Source organism: Plectropomus leopardus, chromosome 23 (genome assembly GCF_008729295.1).
Source record: "Plectropomus leopardus isolate mb chromosome 23, YSFRI_Pleo_2.0, whole genome shotgun sequence".
Lineage (NCBI taxonomy): Eukaryota > Metazoa > Chordata > Actinopteri > Perciformes > Serranidae > Plectropomus > Plectropomus leopardus.
The window spans coordinates 4,271,744-4,290,950 of NC_056485.1; the positions used below are offsets into that span (position 1 = coordinate 4,271,744).

At 39.4% G+C, this 19,207-nt stretch overlaps 1 protein-coding gene across 1 annotated transcript; it reads left to right on the forward strand.

The window, feature by feature from the left end:
• The first annotated feature begins 506 nt into the window (after window positions 1-506).
• nectin4a (nectin cell adhesion molecule 4a) lies at window positions 507-18,884 on the forward strand. Its single transcript, XM_042511911.1, is given in 12 exon segments — window positions 507-962; window positions 5,954-6,151; window positions 7,200-7,367; window positions 8,357-8,635; window positions 9,349-9,466; window positions 13,082-13,196; window positions 13,198-13,240; window positions 13,472-13,625; window positions 13,981-14,056; window positions 14,324-14,386; window positions 15,442-15,630; window positions 15,771-18,884. Coding segments are annotated over 12 exon segments (1,845 nt in total). The 5' UTR covers window positions 507-907; the 3' UTR covers window positions 16,158-18,884.
• Window positions 18,885-19,207: the final 323 nt, after the last annotated feature.

The window sequence follows — 19,207 nt, forward strand, 5'->3', positions numbered from 1 at the left end:
TATGACGCTCCTGAAGATTTATGTCACTTTGGAAAGATTGTATCTGTCACATTTGGCCCACATCAGATTAAACATGTTGAACATATGGTAACCAATAAAGAGGAGAAGGATTGCGATAATGTGGGGAGGAATAATGATGCACTATTGATTTATGAGGTGGTTTAGACGATGACATTTCATTTGGAGATTAGATGCACCCAAAGTGGGTAGATTGGCTTATTTCTGTGATTTAGAAATTCTTCATAGTGTCTGTGTGGTGCTAATATTCACAAATATTTGTCTTTATCCCTTTTAAATGAAAGGATTAATCTGTTTTTCTCCTTTGGGAGGAGGCACTGTTTTTGTCTTGGCACCAGCTTGCTATAGCAATCCATTCTTATCCAGTCTGCGTCATCAGGACGCAGTTTAAAACCGCCTTGCTTTTTTTCACCTGCCTCTCCTCTTAGCAAGTAAAGGCGAGAATATAACTGTCATGTTTGTCAGCCAAACCGGAAAGGTGAGTTTTTGGCGCAACTGTGTGTGTCTGAGGGTAGATTAGTGTGTGTTAGAGCGAGAGAGATAGAGAGGGAGAGGTGTAGCACAAACAGGTGTATCCCAAACAGGTAAAGCTGCGCCTTCTTTTTTCTAAAGGGCAAACATGGTGGCTGGTGCTTGACAAAACAACATCTAACCAACCTGAGAGGATTTACTCTTTCGACTCTTTGGACTGAGTTTATACAGCTGTAACATTTACGTTTCCCGCCCGGGGACTGGACTTTGTAAGGGATCAAGGATGGAGGCATGAGTCCGCTTCAGGGTCTTCATGCGTTCCTTTCATTTAGGATCCCCTTACCTGGACTGATGAGCTTTGTTTCAGTGCTGAAATTGTCCCAGCTTGTGCAGAGTTAGCGGTAACTGCCGGGGAAGAATGACACCTCAGCTGAAAGGACTATCTCCGTGTCTCTGTGTCCTCTGGATCTGTGGTAAGAGGGCCTTACATGTATATCTGTCCAAAGTCATGCAGAAATTATTGGCTGCTTAGTTTTTTTTTTTTTTTAGTTTTCATTCTTGGCTGCTTTTTGTAAGGATAGACCGAGCTGGAGCAGTGCTGTTAAAGAAAAGCACTAGTCTGATATTTCTGGAAGAACAGGTTGCTGTTGATCGGTCCCCCTCCTGCTGTCTGATTCAGAGAAGCTGCATGGACCCTCCTAGTGTGTGTGTGTGTTTGTGTGTGTGCGTTTGTGCTGCTTAACCCTTTGAAACCTGGAGTGACATCTCTTTTCTTGTGCTGCTTTTAGCTGCCTTTCATGTGTATTTAAAGCTTTGAAACCTGAGTAAATTGGTGCATTTTCTGTCAAAAACATGACAAAAAAACCTGGTGAGAAATGTTCCATAAATTGCAAGAAATTAGTAGATTAGAAATGTATTTTCAAAAGCTTGGGAAAAATGTCTAAGGAAAAAAAAGCAAGAGAAAAGCTATATTTATAACAATAACAATTACATATTCAAACTTCTTTTGCAAAATTATTTAAGACTTTTAAGCACTTTCCCCAGGTCATTTCCTTGTTTGTTTGTTTTTTAACTCTTTTCCTTTTTTCATTATTTATTTTATTTCCTTTTTTATTTGTTTATTTTAATTCTTTTACATTTTTATTTAGGTGTCTTGTACCCTTCACTTTTTTTTCTATTTGCAAGTTTTTGGGTAATTTCTTCTATTGTTGCTCATTGCCTTCTTCCAATGTTTCAGAAAGAAATCAAGCCTGTTTGCACATATTAACATGTCATATTTCACTGTTTTTCAGTGTAACACAATGTATTTTAATGCAGTGTCTCAGCCATTTTCCTATCAGATAGGCAGAGTGCCAAAATGAAGACTCTTACACACAGTCACACAATGACATGTAAAAGTAAAAGCTTTTTCAATTTCATTTCATAAAGCAGGATGGGCTGTGTGTTATTTCAATTATGCAGGGGAGGCAGATTCCACACTTTAACTTAACACACACACACACACACACACACACACACACGCACACACACACACACAAACATGTTTTCATGGAAAAACACACCTGTATGCAGAGTACACTCATCAGTTCTGCTGGTAAATGCATGAATCACATCCAACACACTGACATATCTCAACAGATTCTCCCACATCGGGTTCTGAATCACCTGTAGGAGTGTGAGACCGAGACTATCAAACAGACAAACCATGTGAACCTGGTCCAGGTTTGACATTGGCTGGAATGTTTGATTATGTTTCAACGAAAATTAGTGTGTACTGGATCATGTGCAATGTGACTGACAGTATGGTGCTCAGAGTCACGTGTCCCAAATTCTTATCACAACTGTTTTGAGTGCCATGTTAGTGTCAGAATTATTTTAGTTCATTTATGTTCTGGCCTCATAATTTGACTTCCTATTTCTGCTATTCATGCTAGCAGCATAGCTCTACAGATTCTAAGATTTCACAACTATCGGATGGATTGCCGTGGCATTTTGTTTCACTTTCTTGTCTCCAGTGGATGAATCCTACTGATTTTGGTTACCCATGATTTAATCTTGCATTGGCATGAGGTTCTTTCCGATGTCCTCTTGTACAGTGGTTTTTATGACTGTAACAGATTAGTGCCCTATGAATGGCTTTGTTAAGTTACTTAACGTAAAGTATCGTAATGTAAGGTTACTGAAGTTAGCAAGTGAAGTTATGAAGGTTAGGTTCAGGAGAAAAAAGTAATTATTGTCACGTTATGTTGCAATCACTCTTACAATTGCTCCGTGGCTTTATCCAGTCAAGATTTCAGTCAAAAATTTGACCAGATATTTGCAGAACTAATGATTCCCATCATCCTTAGCTGGACGTGTTTAGTGCTAATTAGAAAGGGTTAGCATGCTAACAGGCTAAACTAAGATGGCAAATGTGGTAAACAATAGACCTACAAAACAGCATGCTAACTTTAGCATTCATTCAAAGCACAATATGAAAATGGCCTTAGAGTCTCAGTGTGGTTTTCTTGTAGCAATTCTTCTGTTCCTACTTTTAAAACTCATCATACAACGGTGAAACTGAGAATTGACTTGTGAAAACAAATCCTGTAGGTGATCAGTAAAAACAAGATGCAATGTCTGTCTACATCACAATAACTGTATTGTTTGTAACAGCAAACTGTGAGAATTGTGATCAAGATAGATGCTTGAAGAGGCTCAATTTCAACTGATTAAGCCATTGTGGTTGTAATTATTGAAAATGTCAGCTGTATTGTATTTCAGCTTTCATGCACACACATGATCTGTCATGCTGTGAATTGATTGAGTGTTTGGGAGCAATCCACCTGCTGAAATTCATCTTCCATGCCAGCTGTTTTTCTTCAGTCTCAACAGTGTTATTGGCAACAGGAAATCACTTTCTCTGAAAGAGAATCAATCACCAGCATAGAAGCCAGATGTCAAGGGTAGCAATATAATAATATACTGTGATGATCAATCACCTGTCCAGGCTTTTAGGTAGCATAAGCAAACATGAACACTTGGCAATGGCATTAGCAGAACTTTCTCAAACAGGGTGTCAAGACAACTATCACTGCAAACTCTTGTAAATTCTTGTTATTCATTAAATGCAAGTGGCAGGGATCAACATCTCGTGAATGTTTATTCCCTAACTGTACTTAATGAGATTGCTCAAGGAAAGCAGATAGATAATATGCCACACTGTAGTTTGCTTACATCAAACAGAAGCAGAAAAAAGCTGCTAAACGAGAGAGATGGGTGCTTGTGCTCACAGTTTATAACGCTGCGGTTTGACACATTGCACAGTGTATTTTATGTCTTGTATGTTTCCTTAGGCCTTGAACGTCTCACTCGGTCCAGACACTGAGGTAACCCCTTTGTAAGTTTACTTTGAAAGCTTATCTCGAACAACTAGTTAAGCGACATATCTTCTCTTGTGCTTCTCCTCACAGACAGCTTGTTTTCTCACTCCTCCCTCTTGTCTGTCTTCATTTGGCATGGACTGTTTAAACCCAGTCTTTGCTCCTCTGCCTTAAAATTCAATGCTTGAAGTCTGAATTTGTATTTTTCATACATTAAGTGATGTTTACCTGTATTTGTAATGAAAACACAGGTCTACAGAAACTCTGAAACCTTAAGAAACACAATGTTAAAAGACTTTTGTCCCTTTGTGTCAAGCTGAGCTAACTGGCTGCTGGCTGTAGCCTAATATTTAAAGGACAGATAAAAGATCTGGCTATACCTTGAACTTGAAAGGTCAGCACAGATAAAGTAGGAAGGCTATAGACCGAATTCTTCGGTTGGAAGTGCACATGCTTTTGAAATATTAGCATCTAAACTCTTTTTCAGTTGTCAAATTAGCAAGAAGAGCAATGTTCTTTGGCTTCAAAGTATGACAATTAGGAATTGGGATTATTCTCTTACCTGCTCATTCTCCTAGAGCTATTGGACTGAAGGAACTACAGGTTCAGGTTGCAGATCAAAGGTTGCTGTCAGGGATCTGGGAGAGCTGGTAGGGATTTAGTTTTGAGCCCAGTGTCACTGGATTGCACATTAAAATTTAGAGTCATTCCAAAGTTATCAAATACAATCACTTTTGTAATGCTTTTGCCAATAAAATCCCAGTGCCAAATGCCACCTTTCATGTCTGCATGATACTGTGCTGTACAGTGTTAGCTGAGATAGAACAGAACAGTTCTTGCTGTTATTATATGCAGGCAGACGCCTTGATGACAGCTGTCTCATCTGCATAATATGCTGCTGGATGGCGGGTTGAAATGCTGCTGGCAACAACATAATATAAGGAGTGCAAAAGTCCCTATAGGGCAGGTGGGAGGGCTGGTGCATGGGTCCAACAAACCCTGAACTATAATGAAGGAGTCTTGTTTTCACTTCCTGTCTGAATGTCATGTTTTTTCTACACCGTACTATACGCCTTTTTACCTAAACCTAACCACCTGCCAGAATGTGCTTTTGTTGACGTCCCGGTTTTGTTTGCCGTCTGCTTGTATTTTGTATACATAACCACCATGTGCATTTGTTGACATCATGGTGGTGCCATCCTGGAGTGTCAACAGCAGAAACATGCACACATCGGAAAACAATGTAAACTTAGTTGCCATTGTTGTAAATTTCCCTGAGACAAGGTCATATTCCTGCTGAAACATGTCCAGTTGTGTTTTAAGGGTTTTATTGTTGTTATTTTTTTTAATGGTCTTTCTCTCCAATTTCGGGTCACAATCCAGCTTGAACATGTCCACTTGTGTTTTGAAGCATTTATTGGTGATTTGTTATTGTAAAAAGTGCTGCTATTTTCTGTAAGTCATTCCCCAGCTGCAAGTATGCTGCCCACATACATGTAGCTACATGCTAATGCCAGGGAAACATGTAAACTTGATCAGTGATGTTGTTAACTTGTCACAAATTTCAGATCATATTCCTGTTGTAACATGTCTGATTGTGCTTAGAAGCTTTCATTTTTCATTTTTCACAGCAGAAATTGTTGGTGCTGATATTGTTAATATTGATAGCATGAATGAATGAAAGAAAGAATAAAAGCTGGTGAATATTAGTTATTGACAGATATAGTTTCATGGATGTTCACCCCAGAAGGACAATTTATTCTGTATTCTTTCCTGAAAGTATTTCACATAAAAATACTGTTGCAGAATACTTTTCATTATTTCATTCTTTAAAGTCACAAGAATGCTGAAAATAAAGTCTCTAGAACTCAGAATTTTCAGCGGTAGCATCCCCAGGCCCCCCCTCATTGGCTTTAAAGTCCTCCTTTTTTTTAAGGTCCTATGTGTGTCCAATTACCCCAGACATATTTAAAACCAAGTGAAAACAGAGCCATTTGAGGATCTCTCAAAGGACAGATTTCAGACTTGGTATCTCTTTCTATTTTCATCTCTTACGTTTGTTAAGTAGATATAATGACTTATTGACCCTTCTCCTCTTTTAGTTACAGTGATACAGGGAGACTTTTTGGATCTCCCTCCAGACAAACCCATACTGTCCTTGGCAGAGGAGGAGACCGTCTTGCCCTGTCGCTACAAAGCCACCACTGATGAAACTGTGGTGCAAATCACCTGGTTTAAGGAGAAGCCCGATGGCAACAGGGACCAGATCATCACTGCACACCGTAGTGATGGACAGACAGGTCAGTTGGCACCATGGCCTAGCTTTAGTTGCCTCTGTAGCATTAAAGGTTATTTTAAAGGTCCAATATTTTAAAAATCTGATTTCCATGCCTTCTTATTTTAAAGCAGCTATATGCTCATGGCAAATGTATCAAAGCACTAACATCACAGAGAAATGCACACAGCCTGTATTCAGAAACTGTGCCTTTAAACAAGCTGTCATGACTTTGTGAAGTTGTGAGGTCACAAGTACACTATGTAAAGGTAAACAGTGCCATTACAGTGCGGTTACAGTCATTTTCCAGATGCAATTATGGTGCAAAAATGTGGAGAGTGCATATGTAGAAGACCCAAAAAACACGACCAATTAGAGCAGACTGGCCTTTCTCAAAGGTGGTCTTAAAGAGACAAGGTGCTAAACCAGAGCATTTCAGACCCATTAAGAAAGATATAATCAGGTAGACAGTATGAGAACTATATATTTTTTATATTCAAGCATGTAAATATATTATTGTAGAAACCCAAAATACAAGTTTGAACCCAAAAATGCGCATAATTTGGGACTTTTAAGAATAACTTTCCATTTCCTCACAGTGAGAATATCTCATAGTAGTTTTACATATGTTACCTGACCGAGCAACATTTCTGGAGGTATTACAAGTTGATTTGTCAGTTGACATGTTTTTTTTTCTTCCCTCAATGTTTTAAATGAACTGTGAGAAAATGATAGTTTTGCTGCAATATCACAAGATTATTTCACAGGCGCCAATATTCTGATCTTCTGATCAGCGAATATTCTGGTTGCTGTTAATTCTGGTTTCATATCTTTCGGTGCTGATTGGGGAATTGAAGATAACACCCAGTGTGAGTGTGACATGCCAGAAAAAGACAGGGAGCTAAACACCCAGAATGTAATTTTCTAGCAGAGTGCCCGCCTGTATAGGGAACTGAAAGTGACAAAAGAAAACTGCTTGAGGTCTTCTTTGACTTGCTGGACTTCATTTTTTTGTGTCACATCCTTTGCTCTTTCAGCTCACTCCTACCCTTAATCTTTCTCTTTCTCTGCAGCATTTGGGCCGTGGTCTAGCCGCGTGCGCTTTAAAAGCGGTGATCCAACCACGGACTCATCTCTGGTCATCATGAGCACGGAGGTCTCTGATGAGGGGTCATATATGTGCCGCATCAGCACCTACCCCAACGGCAACTTTGAGTCAGACATGTCGCTCACCGTGTGGAGTGAGTCCCTTCCTCGTGGCTATTCAGTAGAAAAAATTGTCAAGATTGTTGCTGTAGAAACAGGAGTGCTTATATGTTGCACAAAGGATCAAAACTGACAGTAACTGCAAAAGTCTTTCTGGTCGCAAAGGGAATCGATATGAATGTTTCTTAGTTTGCTTGTCAAATTGCACAGCTTGATTCACATATATTCTAAGGTACAATGGGTGTCACGAATAATAAAAGTAGTAATAACAACATAGGAACAACAACTTACTTTGTCTGTAGTTTTTAACATGTTTCTTAAAAATTAATAACTTGACTTGATACTCTCTTTATAATTGCCAGCATAGGAAACAAAATGTAATTTTATCAAGAAATTAATGACAATAATCCTCGATAATGATCCTTTAGATTTTCCAATCAGATCAGTATTTTTGAAGACACATTTTAAAATATATGTTTTCCAAAATTTTTACAGTATTTATACATATTATTCTGTCTCTAAAGTGTCCTGGAAGATTGTCACATATAAGTTCTAATAACTTTATAAAATGAATGAGTATTTCTGAGTCTACTGACAGTGGCGCCCCCAGAATTTTTTCATGCGGTGGGTAGATGGTGCCCCTGAAAATTTTGGGAAGGCACACTAAAATCAAAAGCCATAACTGAATTTAGGAATTATTTATGATGCTGTAGTATATAGACCAGTTAAAATGATATCAATACAAAAATTTTAAGACTGAATTGTTATTGTTTTAAATATATTTAACACTTAATTTAATACTTATCTGGAAATACTTGACATCACATTACTTTAACAGAGCTCCACCTACAAACAAACAAACACAGACAACTATGTTCATGTACCAATCTGTCTTAGTTGCTAATTGAGAAAATGTGTTTACAGACCTCTTTAAGTCGATGCGTGCATTCAGTGCTTACTCCTAAGTGTGTTTACTTATCATTACCTTCACTCTGACCAAACACTGTAACAATCTTCCCTGCAGCTGTTCCCATCTCCTCCTTGGAACCTGTGATCCTGGTGGAGGGACAGTCCTACCGGCAGGCTGCTTCCTGTCGCTCTGTAGCCCGGCCACCTCCCCACCTCACCTGGGACACTGACCTGAACGGCCAGTCTGTCAATCGCTCTTTGGACAATGGGGCTGTCTCCTCACACTACTCCCTGCACCCCCTGAGGGGCATGAACGGCAAGAAGCTGGACTGTCTGGTGTGGCATCCGACTTTTAAGGGCCCCCGCAGGATCCCAAACAAGCTGGTGGTGCACTGTGAGTATGCATCCCCATTAAACAGAGGCAGTCTTACATTACAAGTCAAAGTTTGGTCAAAACAGTGCATTCAAAAAAAGTTTCCACACTGGTAGCACTTTTAGAGCTTTATTTCCTGTTTTTATTGCTGCAACATCACCTCAAAGCACTTCACTTTTCACTTTCCTCTATTACTCAGTTAATTTGTCCCCAGATGTCATTATTATATCAGATTCCCTTTCCTCAAACAATTCATGGTGAAATCTAATCCATCATCATTCTACAGGATGTTGTCAGGGGACAAGGACTATTTTTGGTTTCTTGTAAAATGTTGCATTCACTGAAAGTTGTCATTTTCCAGCTTCACCAGCTGCATAAAAGCTTGACTGGTCAGCCTTCATAACTTTAGATCCTGGGGCAAGTTGCACAATGTGTGGAAATGCTAACTCATTTTGGGGTTTTAGTATAAAGTATACAAAGTATAAAGTATACAAGGGCAAGCAGACAAACGGTCTCAATGGCAGAATTTTACTGCTGTAATATCTCTCTCATTACAGTAAATGCCTTCACATCTTTAAGATAAGGAGAAAATAAGCCTTAGGTGTCACACTTAAGTAGTAAACTTAAGGTGTCTGTCTTTCCTTTTTTGTTCTACAAGGAGTTGTAAACAATGTCTTCTTTTCCCCACGTGTACCTGAGCTGAGCAACTCTGATAAATAATTTTTTTCTTCCAGTCCCTCCACATGCAGAGGTGGCTGGCTACAATGGCGACTGGTCTGAAAGAATGGAGAATGCTGCCCTGAGGTGTGTGAGCGGAGGAAACCCCAAACCAGAGAGTTTCACCTGGATCAGGTACCCGCCTCTGTCTAGTACTCGTGTGACTAACAGTCTGATGTGTCTGTTAACTGTTGCTTTTCTCGCAATTACACCAATTATTTTGCAGCAGTTACACCAGTCGAGAGTGCAAATGGGATGTTCAATGAGGTTACACTCAGGTCAGTGTCATGGGCATAAGTCTAACGTCAAAGTAAAAATATACAACAAAAGCATGTCCTTCACAAGATATTGACATAAACAATAACTGGTTTTGCAAAATGACCTCATCTTTTAGCAGAAGCTCATTTTCAAAAGAAAAGTTTGCCAGTTTCTTATCATGACATGAGCAGTTGTATTAGTCCTACAACTACTTGTGTGGAATTGGCTGATTAGAGTGAATGGAAAATATAGAACCAACGTGCTTATGTTTTTCTGCCTTCTGTTTGTATTCCACTGAGTTGGAAGCAGTAATGCTCAAAAATGTAGCAATGCGCCCACAAATGGGGGTAAAAAAGACTGCAAGCAAATAAATATGGATGGAAACAATGCATAATTTATATTTTTAAAGTCCCTCCCCACTCAAAAATGTGTGTTTTTCTTTATTTATTTGCCCTAAATGTCCATCCTTGACTATACTGACTTCAATATGTGCAAAGTTTGTCACTTGAGAGGGGTGATATCTGCCTTTTTTCCTAAACCTGAGAAATGTACTCTGGCAAGCAAGATTAGGTATGCTGCGAATACAAAAAACAATTGCAGCCATTGAGGAAAGCACATATTGATGGGTGAACAGACTTTGACACTGTGTTAACTTTATGTGGATGAAGTACTTCAACCGTGCAGCCCTTCTATGCTGTCCAGATGTTATTGGATTTAATAGATTGGACCCTGATACCAAAATTAGTCATTTTGTGGGTGTTGTAAAGCTCAAAAAATGTATCCACTGATTAATAGGTGACTATTTTTGCCACGAAAGTCAAGAGGGAAAAGTGATTTGGGGCCTCAGGGCATCACTTGATGGACTCATAAGTTGTGAATCAACTGTTTGGCTACTACAAAAATAGGCTTCAAAGCCTGGCGCACCTTTTTGGGCCTGGGTCTGACTGACGCCAACGCCAATACCAACGCCAGTGCCAACGCTAATGCTAACCATCTTGATACACACTGCTCTTGCACTTGTCAACCTAGCGCTAGTCTTATATAGCCAAACCTATGTCCACACTTTATTTTAATGATGTGTAAGCACTGAAAAAAGTGAAAAAGCAAAAGCAAAACTTTCTGCAAGTAGCAGTGGTGGGTTAGAGGCATCCAGATAGCATTTTTTAAAATTTTTCTAATCTTGTCTGAAGGGGACTTTTAAAAAAATTTGTCCCTGCAGATGTTAGGAAAATGCACTACGACACTTGTTTGACCTCAAGGATACACACAGTGAAGATCCATAAGAGTTTCTTCCAGCGTCCGCTGGCGAAACTGGCCACTTGACACACAGGGAGCGTGAGAGCGCCTTCTTGTGCCAGCCGCCAAAAACACACTTTGACGTATATATACGTCAATGGGGCTCAGTGATTTAATATTTAAAGTAGATCGGTTTGATCCTGAGCTGGCAGTGATGTTGTAGTGAACCTCCACCCATTCCACATGACTTAACCAAACAAGTCCTGGCATTGTCGCCTCAGATTCTGCTGCCTCAGTGGAAACTAACACAACTACATGTTGCATGTGTCATATAAGAAAACGCGGCACATCGCTGTGCAGCTTTTAACCCCAGACAAGGGTTTGACTCAGATCCGTCTTCTTCTGCTTGAGTCACCTGTTGTCATCTTTAAGCCATTTCCCTCGGCACATTAATATGCTCTCAGGGTGTGGCCAAGAGTTTGGCTTGAAAAATATATGAGCTACGGAAAAACAATGGCTCGCGTGGAATTATGAGTGGTGACAGTTAGGCCCTGAGGTAGAAATTCCATCTACATAAATTGGACATGGGTACTGCTAAAATGTAAAGAAAATTTTTGGGGAGGTTTCTTTTAATTTGATCTGTTTTAAGCAGATGATGATATACATACAGTATATTAGTTGGTGTTACAGGAACGCATTGTGGTAAATTAGTTTTTTGAGAGTAAGATTCATCAGACAAATGCATTTAACACACACAAACACACAAAACTAAGTCAGCGTTCAAAATTTCTTGTATCAACCTCTTCTCACACATTTCAACTGAACACACACACACACACACACAACACACAAGTGTGTGGTGGCGGCTGCAGCAGTGGGCAAACCTGTTAGCTTTGTCAATAAAAGGCAGCGGGTGAAGTAATAGCTGGTGTCACAGTGTCGTGTTGCGGCTTGTGCAGAGAGCAGACAGATGAGGCAGTTTCACACGAAGGAGGGAGGAATAGGGGGGACGAGAAGAAAAAAGGGAAAGGGATGAGAGATGGTGGGAGCAGGTAGAGGCAGATGGGCTGGGGGGGAAGAGGAAGTAGAACGTGTGGATTTGTGCTAGATGTTCTCGTAGAGGCACGTCTACGTCTCTGCATATGTGAAAAAAATGAAAGAAAAAAAGACATTTCCTCTTTTAAACTAGTGGCGGGGGTAACTGTGGCCTCTGTGAATTGTATCTCCGTTTCTTTTAGTGGATGTGTTGTTGGCAGACATTGAGGTCAAGTCTGTTCTAAATGATTAAATCTAATGTGGTCAAAACAACAACACTGAGGCAACACCCTGGACTGTGTTGCTCATCGTTGTTCCTGAAACATTTTCACTGAGTCACACTGCCGGGAAATATACGGTGGTTCAAAAAAACTATTGATGGGCACAGAACTGAAAAAGAGACATTTTAATGGACATAAATGTAGATTTTTAGCCTTTCTCTCTGATTAATGCTGTGTAATGCAAAATTGACTGTCCTCCAAAAAGTTAAGAAGTTAACTTACAACAACTTCTTTGTTGTGCTTCTGTTTTCTCATATGAAGTCAAAAACAGAACAGCAGGTTTTCCAAATATTTGCTATCAGCATCTCTGCTTGTAACATCACAACTCCACCAAATTCCAGATGTCTCATTTAAAGGCACAATTTCTTATTACGGACTGTGTGCATTTGGCTGAATTGAGTGTTTTCATACTTCACAGTATTTACATAGCGCCTATACCTGCTTTATAATAATAATAATAATAATAATAATAATAATAATAATAATAATAATAATAATAATAATAAATAATAATAAAAAGAAGAAGAATAAAAACATGGAAATCAGACTTTTGATTTTACAACATTGGACGTTTAAAGTAAAATGTGTGAAAATGTTTAAATAAATGGTTATTCTGTGAATTTATAAAGTTGCAAATTTCTGGAAAAGTCAGAGAACATTGACTGCATTAGATAAATTTATGAAATGATATTTGCAAGTTGAGCAACTTTAAGCAAAAAAGAATCCATAGATCAATATGAGCATCCAGACTTTGAAGATAATTTGTTGTGAAATGGGCCTAACTTAAGTTTTTCTTTGAATACAGAGCAAAAATTCCCATTTGAAGATGCTGCAACGTTTAAAAAGATATGGATGACCACTGATATGGACATTATAAAATAAGAGGTGCTTGTGTTGCTCTAAATGCACAAAACTGATTTTTTTTTGTCCCTTTTGCTAGGATTGATGGAGTTTTGCCAGAAGGTGTAATCCTCCACCCTAATGGAACACTGGCTTTTGGGCGACCCCTAAGCATGACAGACAGGGGCATCTACCAGTGTGTTGCGAAGAATGACGTACGTAGGAGTGGGGAAGGCGGAGGTGAATGTTGACGTGGCAGGTAAATATGACAGAAATGTCAACATCAGATAATAAGACTTACTAATTTAGTTGCACCAAGTTTGAGAGAAACGAATATAAGTTAGAGATTTAAAAAACAAGTTACCACAGTAACATTTTCACTGACCTCCATGCTGCTTTCTACCTGTCTGACTGGGCAAGAAAAATAACAAACACTGCTCTACTGGCAATAGATCTGCCTGATCTTACCTACGGACTCTCTGCTTTCCAGAAACTCTCCCGGAGCCGATGGAAAACATGCTGATGATCATTGTAGGGGCCGTGGCTGGGGGGCTGCTCATCTTGATGCTCATCATTGTCATCTGCGTCACTTGCCATCACAGACGCAAGAACAAGAAGCTGGAGAGGGAGCTGACTGAGAGGAAGTAGGTTGAGATGTTTTCTTATAAAGATGATATAAGATAATCTCCACAGGGAAGATTAAACCAGTACGAACAACTAAGAACAGTGCAAATCAGGGTTATTAAGCATGTTACCACTGACAGTTACAACAATAGAGTGTGCTAAATAGATTCAGAGCAGCGAAAAGTGTCAAGTTCACTTGATAAATCACTTTGTGTGCTAGATTTGCAAATAACTGCAGAAAATATGCATGAAAACGAAAAAGAAATTGAAAAATATGCGACATTAAAACTTAAAATGATCCAAATAATTTACAGTGGATCTCTGCCAATTTCTTCAGTCATTTAAATATCTTTTTCTCTTTTATGTTTCCCACAGGGAGGAAATAAGCACTCTTTCCAGGCAAGCTTCTTTCAGGAGAATGAACTCTGTCAGCACAGATACCAGAGGAGCGGTACTATGACAGAATTTTTTCTTTTCATACACTGTAGCATCATGTTTTCTCCTGTGTGTGCACAACCTGACTTAGGCTGCAGGTCCCACATGTTTCATTTATCACAGGATTATTCTTTGTGCTGTGATGAATACCTAATACTGTGGCAGTCAGATGATAATATCTTGTCTGTCATCCATCAGTGCATTGCAAGGGCATTATGTTAGATGCACAGAATGTTTTTCCTGTCCCACATCTAATCCAGGTCTGTGTTTCTTTTGACTGCAGACAGAGGAAAACATCCCTCTGAGGGTAGAGGGGACCATAAGGACCAGCCTGTCTTCACTCGGGGTGATTCTTCATATCTATCTAGTTCTGAGTGTCAACGTTTCAAATCGGAATGTAGTGCATCTCAAGATAGGCTACTGGTTATCATAATAACACATACTGTTGAAGACGTTTGAGCTACTTTTATTCTTCTTTTTTCTTGGGACCTTTTGTTTGTGGAGGACCTTTTGTCACAAGTATTTAAACCTTTGAAAAATCAAGCAAAGCGATTTCTTTCAAAAGCACAGGAAAAAGGCAATGTGGAACTTGGTAATACATGTTTCACACACTGCAAGATGTTGGTAGATTAGAACATTATTTTTAAAAAACAAGGGAAAAATAGCTAGGAAAATTGAAAAAAAAAAAAAAGCTAGGGAAAAACTATATTTATTATTATAATAATAACATATTTAAAATTATGTGACAAAATTTTTATATTATTATAGCACTTTTTCCAGGTTGTTTTCTTGTTTGTTAACTAACTTTAGTTAATTTTTAGTTTCATTTTCTTCTTTTTTTTGTCTCTGGAGTATGTTTTTATTTTTATTTTTTTAATTTCTTGAAACAAAAATGGGAGGAAAGCAAAGAAACCATAAATATATAGACCATTGTGATGTCACCCACTGATTTGTAGACTCTTTGACTTTGTTGTCATGGGTCCAGGAATTAAGACAAGAGTTATAAATATACTTTTCTACACCTTTTTTCTGTTTTTTTTTTTAAATAATATTTAATTCAGATGTTTTTTGTCACATTTTAGTAATTTTTAATTTATAACACTTCTTGCCAACTTGCCCTTTCCCCCCCATTTCATTATAAAGAAATTAGATTTCAGAGGTTTAAATGCTTGTGAATGGGGTCTGAAAGAAAACTGATTTCGATCCAGGTATTAAAGGGATAAATTGCTTACCCAGCTTTAACTGCATTAGAAGTAAACAAAGTTTTAAGGGCAAAGTATAACTTGGCCTGCTTCACATCAATACTACTCTAAAACTAAAGTCTCTTCAGTTTAAATTACAATCTGTGGCCTCATCAGTGTATGTGTGAATACTGATCAGTGTCTTTTCCTGCGCTGACAGGAGCAGACTCACTGCCGTGACAGTCGATCTACTATCTCCGGAGGCCGGGGAGGAGGGGGGGCGTTTGACTATCTTGGCAGACCAGTCCTGCATAACAACTCGCGGAGGGGAAGAGAAAGGCTTCTGGACAGAGACGAGGAGAACCGACTCCGAGTGGAAACATATGTGAGAAACAGCAGTATTTCTTTAGTAAGTGTGTCATTTCAGTTTGTGGGCAAGTTAAAGCCTGATTCCATGAAATTGTGGAATGCACCTCACCCAGTTTAACCTTCGCATACTCACCTAATGATGATGCAATTAAGAACTGCGACTGCTCTGTGTCCTTGCAGCAGGAAACCCGTTTCCACCCTCCTCTCACGCCATCGCCCTTCCCGGTTGTACAGTCCACGGAGATTGTAAGACAGCTAAACGGCAGCGCCATTATCCCAACTGATGGTGGTTCACGGCCAGGGAGTGTCACTAAGAATCAACAGCATGCTCCGACAAGCTGCACCTACCCACTGGGGACAGATGATGAGGATGAGGTAGACGAAGGTTTGGGGGGTCCTGCAAGTCAGGAGCATCCTGATGACCAGGACAGCGAGACCAATAGCTCCCAAGTGTCCGAAGCTCACAGTGCACGCTTTCAGCAGACTAATGGCATAATCAGACCCAAACCGCGGCCTGCTGTGGTCAGTCCCCATGCCTCCCTGATACACAAGGCCCAGATCGTTTAGCAGGAGCTGGGAGAGAACGTTAAACTGCAAGATTGACCAGCTCTGGTCCTGGAAACAGTCTGAATGCGGATACAAAGTTTGGTCAAAGCTCAGAAAACAATGACTACAACACTGCATCTTTTTTTATTGTGGGAACATGGTGCAATAGAATACAAGGACACATGTACAAAAGCATCCACTGGACATTTCTGGACATCTGATATCTGCCTGATGTTCGGTGACAACATTCTATTCCCCGGAATTTCTGACACAAACAAAGACAATGTCACGATGTTTCCGGTGCAGCTACTACAGCAGACAATATTCTTTGCTCCTATTTCGCAATACACTATCTGCTGCTCTACCCGGCTGTAACCAACAGGTGAATGCAGCTGACATACCTTTTGTTGGGGGGGGTGTCGAAAGCACTCAAGGACATGTACAGTAGGATATCAGGAAATGCAGGAGTAGCTGAGGAGCCTGTGGGAAAGTTGGATACATCAGGAGTGTAGATTGCAACACTCTGTACTGAGAGTCTGAACTGGAGTCGTGTTCAGTATCTGTACTTGTGACGGTGCATGTGTTAAGTTTCCTTGCACAACACAGTTTGGCATCAGATCCAAAACCCTTGCGTTGTTCCTCTATTGCCACACCTGCAACATTCCTACCTCCATATTGGGTTACTGTCGTGCCTTTGACTTAAGCACTTAGACATTTTGGATCAGAAAAGACTTCATACTCCAGTCAAAGCACAGTGTGCAATCCGCCCCCTGTCCCCAACCCCAACCCCCTCCAATTTTTTTTATTGGAGGTAAATATTAATTTTGGTTTAACTAGCATTAGAGATGGTTGCATTCGATATCATGGACAGGCTAGAAAATGTATTAGTAAACAGTAGAAAGCAGCATGGAGGTCAGTGAAAATGTTAAAATGGTTATGTCTTTTCTATATCTCTAAATTATTTAGTCTCTCTCAAACTTTGTGCCGACTAGATTTGGCTCGATGTTTGAGTACTGCTTGGACGGAGCCAGATGGTATTTTGTGGTCACTGCATCTCGCCAGTAAAGGGTAGAGGGTCTAAAATAAACACATCCACCTGGGTTTTTTTTTTTCATTCAAGCTAGCAACACGCTACACTGGAAGTCAGTCACTCTGCTGGCGGACATTACCTGCTCGGCCACAGTCTGCTGCACTCAGCTGCTGTAAATCTCTATCGCGCATGTCCTGTGGGCCAGTATATATGGGTATTTTTTATACTGATGGTACACCTGGAAAAAGAGCTTCTTTTTTTGCCTTATGCACCAATGAGCAACTCTCATAGGAATAAATGAGGCCCCGCCCCTATGGCTGTATCCAGACTTCCTATAATACATCCATGGGTGGTACGCATAACAAGTCATCAAAACGTCACACCCGTTACACCAACGACCCAATCTCGGCAGCAAACCTTTAATCGGCTTTTTTACTACCTCTGTTGCCAGCTTTAAGGCAAAAAAACTGTCCCCCCTGTTGTGAGATCGTACTGTTTATACAGACCATCAAGGGGCATAACGGCACTACATTCCCATTTTGAACAGTGTATTATAAAAGGGGCTAATGTGTCCCTCAAACGTAAACTGTGTATTTGTGATTTTAAGGAAAAACCATATGAATACATATATAAACATTAAAACAGGTTTGTTGTGGAACTCAAAATGTTAACTGTATCGGTATTAGTCATTGCACATCAGATAATTACTGTTATTAACTGTAAAATAAGAAGACAAAGTATAAAAGTATACAATTCCTTAACTCTACATATTAACATAGCTTTCAATTAGCCTACATACAACAGCATAATGGAATTCTTGAAATTCAGTTATGGCTTGTGGTTTTGGTGTGTCACCCCAAGATTTGTGGCCCCATGTGGCCACCTCTGAAAATTTCTGGGCGCGCCACTTCCAAAATCTAAGTAATATACGTGGTGTGTCCTATAATGATACACTAAATTTAAAAAGGTGTATATATGTTGTGTGAAAGCTGGAAAAACTGCCATATGTTTGTAAAATGTACTTTTATTTCACTTAATTTTTTTGTACTCGATTATGTGCTACTTTTATGCGCCTCGACTTTTTCACTTGAGACTATAGAGGCAATCTATATGTTTTCCTCTGCCTGCTAGTTTTTTTTAAAAAACCAAGACAAGACAATGACTTTTCAAAAAAAAAAATTACAAGAACTGGTGATTTTTAATATTGCGGCAAAACCAAACATGTATTATTTATCTGTAGATGAATAATCGTAGATACATTTTGTATAATTGTATGTTTTGGGCTCTGTTACAGCCACTGTGCCAAAGGGAAAATATAAAAATATCACTTTTGCCTTTTTTTTGTGGCAAATATGAAGTATTATTTGGTTCTTCACACATGTATTACACTGTCAGCGACTGTTTTGATTTATGTTATCTTTTGTAAGTACAAAACAAATAGAGACTGTGGCATATTTGATTTACTGGCAGCCAACAGGTAAGAGCAGCAGATGAATGGTGTCATGTGCAGGTTGTTTTTGTTGCAGACAGTGCCCCCTGATGTGTACTGCTGGAAAGTGCAGGGACCTGAATGAGCCTACCGCAAAACTACGCAACTATGAACTACTGTGATTTTGGGAAATGATCATCCTGTTCACTTGCCCGGATTTTCACTTGTTTTTAGGGCTTTGTATGGGTATCAGCTTGTATTGATGGGTTGAAATAAAACTGCATGTTTTTTTTGTTTTTTTTTTTGTAAAATGTTGGTGCTAACACAAGCTTTGGGGTACAAATTCTTTTATGGTTAATTGAGGGATTTACACTGGTTTGTTTGGTAATTTTCTGTTGAGATACATGTGGACATTTTTGCTGTAGTTGATTTAAGAAAGTAAAGTGCCTTGGGCAGGGCCGGATCAAAATATAAGATATACTATGGGCCCTGTTCACCTGTTCCTCCTACTCTTGGTGGATGGTCTTAACTTAATAATAAGGGCCATGTAAGCATTACATTAATTAAAATAGTAATGCTATAAAAACTGTATTTTTCAGATATGGCCATACT